Source organism: Otolemur garnettii, unplaced genomic scaffold, assembly GCF_000181295.1.
Source record: "Otolemur garnettii isolate 467f Iridium unplaced genomic scaffold, OtoGar3 scaffold00055, whole genome shotgun sequence".
Classification (NCBI taxonomy): Eukaryota; Metazoa; Chordata; class Mammalia; order Primates; family Galagidae; genus Otolemur; species Otolemur garnettii.
The window spans coordinates 6,156,182-6,162,637 of NW_003852450.1; the positions used below are offsets into that span (position 1 = coordinate 6,156,182).

A 6,456-nucleotide genomic window follows, 5' to 3' on the forward strand; every position below is an offset into this window, starting at 1 on the left:
GCGCCTTAGCCACTTGAGCCACAGGCGCCGAGCCTCACTTTCTCTTTCTTACAATTTTCTTCTTTTCCTTGGCTTACTTTACTGTTAAGAATTCAGAGTATAGGCTCAGCACCTATAGTTCAGTGGTTAGGGCACCAGCCACATGCATGGGGGCTGGTGGTTCAAACCTGGCCAGGGCCTGCTAAACAATGACAACTGCAACCAAAAGATAGCTGGGCATTGTGGCAGGTGCCTGTAGTTCCAACTACTTTGGAAGGCTGAGGCAAGAGAATTGCTTAAGCCCAAAAGGTTGAGGTTGCTGTGAGCTGTGATGCCATGGTACTCTACCAAGGGTGACATAATGAGACTCTGTCTCAAAAAAAAAAAACAAATCAGATTACAATACAACATACAAAATATGTGTTAATCCACTGTTTATATTATCAGTAAAGCTTCCAATCAACAGTAGGCTACTGTAAGTTTTGGAGAAGTTAAAAGTTATACTCAGATTTTCAACTACACAGGGGTCTGCACTCTAAATCCTGCATTGTTCCAGAGTCAACTGTATTTTGTTTGACCTTCAGAGCAAAATCATGGTATGTATTTAAGGAAGTTCTTAACCTGTGGTCCAGTAAGTTCCAACTCTTAGTGGTCCAGAGTTCTCACTAAAAGGAAATCCCTGAGACACTTCACATCCTTTCACTAATTGAATTTCCCTTAATATGAATCATGCTAAACAAGGCAACTAAGCCAATGCAGAGGAAGGCTGAAGCCATGATAACCACTGATAACACACTTTACCAAGTGTTTGGCAATATTATGCTAACAGAGAACTGAAGCAATCCCTAACTGAGCAATGACTGTATCTGTCATCATACCAAGGAGTCTGACACAAAAACTCAAGAGTTGAGTCAAAATACAATTATCAACCAAATTTATTTCACCCCCTTTTTAAAGGTAACTCTTAATTGGGAGATACACGACGCACCAGTGGCATCTGCTATCCTGCTCCATGGCATCTTTAGTTCAGGGAACTAAGGACTTTGTTCTTCTCTTCTCCACCTCAGAGAAGCAACCTTTGATTATAGAGATCTGCAAGGTGTTTATTGTCCTTAGGGTTTTTGTTTTTATCATTTAAATATCCAAATTCTGTTTTCTGACTGACCCAGTCACACATTCTGTATGAACAGCTTTAATACCGCCCTCAATGTGGGGCAAGGTTAGCTGTTAGCAGCAGTATCAAGCAGATGAATATTCTTTAAATAGCAGAGGATAGGGAAGATAGTAAGGAAAAATAACAAGCTAATTTAGCAGTTTGGTTCACAGTAAACTTCTTAACAAGATTTTCCTTTTTCAAGAATACTGTCTTAGGCTTAGCGCCCATAGCTCAGTGGGTAGGCCACCGGCCACATACACTGGAGCGGACAGGTTTGGGGATGACAGGTTTGAACCTGGCCTGAGCCTGCTAAAAAACGATGACGACAACAACAACAAACAATAGCCAAGCACTGTGGCAGGCACCTGTAGTCCCAGCTACTTGGGAGGCTGAGGCAAGAGAATCACTTGAGCCCAAAAGTTTGAGGTTGCTGTGAGCAGTGACGCCATAGCACTCTACCAAGGGCAACATAAGGAGACTCTATCTCAAAAAAAAAAAAAAAATACTGTCTTATTGCCCACCTTCTGGCAATATCCAACTGCTCACTGGTTAATTTGGGGGGGAGGGGTGGGAAGAGGGACAAACAGCAAGGGCAAACACCCAACTTATGGGTGTTTTTTCTTAGCAAACAAAAAAAACACCTATGATCCTCTTCTCTGGGTACACAAGGTACAGTAAGTCATTTGGCCAACAAGAGGACACTAGCATTTCTGCATGGATGAAAGGCCAGGTTTCTATATGTACACAGCAGAAACAGGGAAAAGTCACTAAGTGCTTATGGGTCAAGAGGCTGGTTTCAACATGCAATGCATTTTTTTAATGACTTTCAACAAAATAAACGCCTAACAATTCAATGAAAGTACCACTATTTTGAAATCACTTTCTTGGTTTGTTTTACATGTAATTTAGAAATACATATTTAAAAGATTCTTTTATCAATCATATATACTTTTTTGGCTGATTAGGGATAAAGTATACCACAATCAAATTTTTACTCACCCTTTTAGTTTTTTATTTATGTATGTACGTACATTCTGCCGCCTCCTCCTTTTTACCACCATCTACCACAAGAAAAATGAGACTGATCTTTTAAATTGTGGTTTAACAAAAAGAGCTGGTTTGGGATCCTGGTTCCGCATTTACTGTTGTTATGAGTACAGTCACTAATTCAGTTTTCTCAACCATAAAATCATAATGGTATCACCTACCTTGCAAGATTGAGAATAGAGATACTATGTAAAGTTCCTAGTATAGTACCAAGAGTACAAAGTCATCATCACCACTATCAGCCTCATGCAAAAAAAACCCTACAATTCAAAACTGGCAAAAGAATATGTATGCAATAAATATCCAAAAAATTATTTTTTAAAAAAAGATACACAAGTTAATCTTATAAGACTCTGAAAACCCTGTCACCTGCTTTATTTCTGGAGTAGAGTGGAAAGAAGATACTTGAATTTGAGGGGCAGCTAAATCGGAAGCAATAGTAGCAACAATTTCAGGCTTCTAAAGTTCCTCTGATCCATAAGGGAATGCTGAAACATCCTTGTTTGGAGATTTTAAAGTTTAATTTTTCCCTAGAGCAAGATCAACCATTTTCTCTGGGATAAAAGAATAAAGAAAAACAAACTCAATAGCACCAAATGGGGTTTTAACACAGAAACCAGAGCCACTTCTTTCAAATGCAAATTTTTACATTAAAATATGTTTACAAATCATAGTTGTTTTTCCTCTTGATTCAACATTTCTCCCTCCCCTAACAAGAGCCCCAGGAGCCTGAAGAGCATGTGCATTACTAATCAGATATATAATCCAGCTGCCCCTTTCAAACTGGTATCTGATTACTAATGGACTAGACTCAGGGATGCACCCAAGCGATGGGAAGCAGTAACTATGCTCTCAGGGAGAATGGATACTGAGGATGCCACCAGTCAAAGAGTCGAACACTGTGCACTGGGTCCAAGATGACTTGTACACCCTGTTCACTACGCAGTTTCTGACCACCATGGACAGGAGAATCTTGGAATACTAGTCTCACTCGATGATGCCTCATGTCCGTGCTCACATTGATAGTAAACTGAAAAGGAAAAGCAAATTCAGTATCTGACTCACATGACCTTGGCTTCCAGCATCTCATGCTAAAATGAAACAGCCCAGACATAATTTATACTTGCTAGACCCCAAGACTAATCTCTAAGTTACAACACCAATACCTGTGTAAAGATACAAAAAAAGATAATTTTATAAGGTCTCCTCACCTTCATATATTTAAACTATACTAAAGAAAGCCTCATAAATGGAGAATAAATCAAGATACATGTACACAGACTACCATCAGAGACAATTTTTTTAAAATTTGGTTGGAGCAGTAAGAGACAGCTGAAAGGGATTATGATGAGATACTGCAAGTCAAACAAGATACATGAAACATAAATATGATCCAATTTTTTATGAAATACAATACAAAATCTCTAAGTGTATATGTGCGTGTGTATGTAGGTAGATGGATCAATGTAGAATTGTATGAGTATGGCTTTACTTGGAGGAGAGAGTTGCCTATAATAAAAACTGCGTATAATCTTAATTATACAAAAGTAATTGAAAGAGTTAATATGGCTTGGCATCTGTAGCTCAACATCAGCCATATACACCAGGACAGGGGGGTTCAAACCCAGCCACAGCCTGCCAAACAACAATGACAATTACAACAACAAAAAAAAATAATGGCCAGGCTTTGTAGTAGGCGCCTGTAATCTCAACTACTTGGGAGGCTGAGGCAAGAGAATTGCTCAAGCCCAAGAGTCTGAGGTTGCTGTGAGCTGTGACGCTACAGCACTCTACCCAGGGTGACATAGTGAGACTCTGTCCCCCCCAAAAAGATATGTAAACATATTAACAGACAAATTAGAAGAACAGTTCCCAAAAGATTAATTGCAATCATAGGATAGTCACCTTTACTTTCTCAATATATTTATGCATTACTTAATTTCTTTACTTTTTTTATTTTACCATTAAAAAAACTATTTTCATTATGAAAGGGGAACCCTATGTATCTCTGAATATAAACTTAAGACACAGAAAAGATAATTACAGGAATACTCCAGTTGCCAATCCAATTAAAATTTTTTAAAACCTAGAAAAAATATATAGCAGAGACACATATATGGTTTACTAATCTAATTCTAGCCAGGTCTTGAAGAGTGACAGCATCACACACAAAGGACAGAGCTGAGCAGATCATGCTATATTTTACTATCCCATTTATGACCCCACATGCATGCCTTAAGGTCCTGACATACAGTGATCATGTATGACTCATCATTATTCCTAACATGATAATATTTCTCAATCATTAATGATCACTACACATGAAAACACAAAAACACTCCCTATCCTACAGAGAAGTTAACAGAGGTAAAAATATTCTCAGATCTTAACATCACCACAAATCTATCTGTTCCTAATACACATGACTGATTTCAGACTTATTTTTATTATACTTCAAAGTTTTCTTCCTTAATGGTTAAATGTGTAAGTCTGCCAAATCATATATATGTGAGTCTACAAAAGAACTGAAGATGACATCCTGAGTCTATACTTACCAGAGTAAATATCATTCCCATGACAATTGGAATAAAGATGAAGTTGAGGGTGGTGACCTGCAATAGGCAGCAGTCCTGATCTGGGTTGGTATGAACATCTTCATACTGAATGGGAGGCTGCAATCCTCCCATACACTTGCTCTTTAACCTAGGGGACTAAAGAGAACTGAGAATTAACTTAATGGCTTAGAAGAAAGGTATATGGCTCTAATACTCCATTGCTGGAAATCCTATGGTTCAACTAAAGCTAGCAAGATACACTTTTCTATTATTTCCAATCTGTCTGTATACAAATCAGTCTCTGACCTTTGAAAAAATGGGAAAAATATCTGAATAGAGTAAATGTGACAATAAGTTTATGCTTCATTTAAATGATGTCCCTTGCCATTAAAACAAATGGAAACCTAAAGCCTCTATCAGAGGCTCCCCAATGTTTGAAAGATCGTAAATTCCTATAATTTGTTCAACTCCAAGAAACACCTGCTGCACAAAAGAGGGGGGAACAAAAGCAGCCACCTAATTCTAGGCACCAAAAAACAAAGAAGTCACAAGTCTCAGAACTAAAGGAAATTTCAGCATTCACTTTCCTGCATCTCTTAGACACATTTCACCACTGCTAAAATTGCCCCTCAGTCCCTTATCAGGAAAGTCCTACTGTGAACTTTCTACCAATGTGTACATAATGGATATCAGATTGTGGGGATCTTATTATATGCAAAATACCACAGCAAAAATTCCTTCTCACAACCACGTTTTTGAAATAAATCATCAGGAAAATATGGCTTACTTTAATTAGAAAGGTATCTGTAATCTCACTGCTATCAAGTGAGGAATAACTGTATTTGTAATGTGTCTCATCATGAAATACTAACAGAGGACACAGGTGAGAAAATTGAGGCTGCTAAAGAATTACAGTTAGGTGAAATAGTTCCTCTCTATGGCCAAGATCTCAAGTGCAATCCAAGCAAAAGGCAGAAAGACATAGTGGACTATTGTCCATTCTTCTTATAAAACCCTTTTTGGCAATCCCTCTCCTCATGGTTTCCCCAAATTACCTCAAACATAAAACCATATAAATTATTGTTTACTAATACACTGGATTTGACCAATAACAAAAAAAAAAATTAAGCAAAAAACTTCAGTACATTGTTACAGTAAGTTTTTTCCCTTTTTGTTACTTTTTAAGAATTCAAATGAGCAGAAACATTAAGAAGTCAGTGTAATAAATCTCTGTATACCCTCCACCATTGGGTATTTTGCCATATTTACTCCCCCGCCCCCAATTACACACTTACACATACACACCCACATATAAAAAAAGAAATCCCACACTCTGGGAGGGCAGGGGGTGCAAAGTCATTTGAAAGTCACATTTACACTCTACCCTTAAATAATTCAGCATGAATAGACACACATAACCACAACGTCATTATCACACATAAAAAAATAAGACAATAATTTTGTATTTTCCACATCATATTCCAATTTCCTTAATTGCCCCCAAAATGTCTATTATAGCTCTCTGTTTGAATCCAAGATTCACTCCAGGTTTACTCTACATAAGGTGGTTATCTTTGTGACTTCCTTTTTTTTGAGACAGAGCCTCAAGCTATCCCCCTGGGTAGAGTGCCGTGGCTTCACAGCTCACAGCAACCTCCAACTCCTGGGCTCAAGCGAGTCCCTGCCTCCACCTCCCAAGTAGCTGGGACCACAGGCGCC

General features: G+C 38.2%; 1 protein-coding gene across 1 annotated transcript in view; it reads right to left on the minus strand.

Annotated features, from left to right (window-relative positions):
* Nucleotides 1-2,528: 2,528 nt before the first annotated feature.
* Nucleotides 2,529-6,456, minus strand: part of TMEM183A (transmembrane protein 183A) — a 13,414-nt gene continuing 9,486 nt past the window's right edge. The window contains exons 5-6 of the mRNA XM_023514582.1: nt 4,738-4,893; nt 2,529-3,212 (exon numbers count right to left, since the gene is read on the minus strand). Coding sequence (XP_023370350.1) covers nt 3,027-3,212; nt 4,738-4,893 — 342 coding nt within the window. The 3' untranslated portion in view covers nt 2,529-3,026. The remainder of the gene's footprint in view (nt 3,213-4,737; nt 4,894-6,456) is intronic.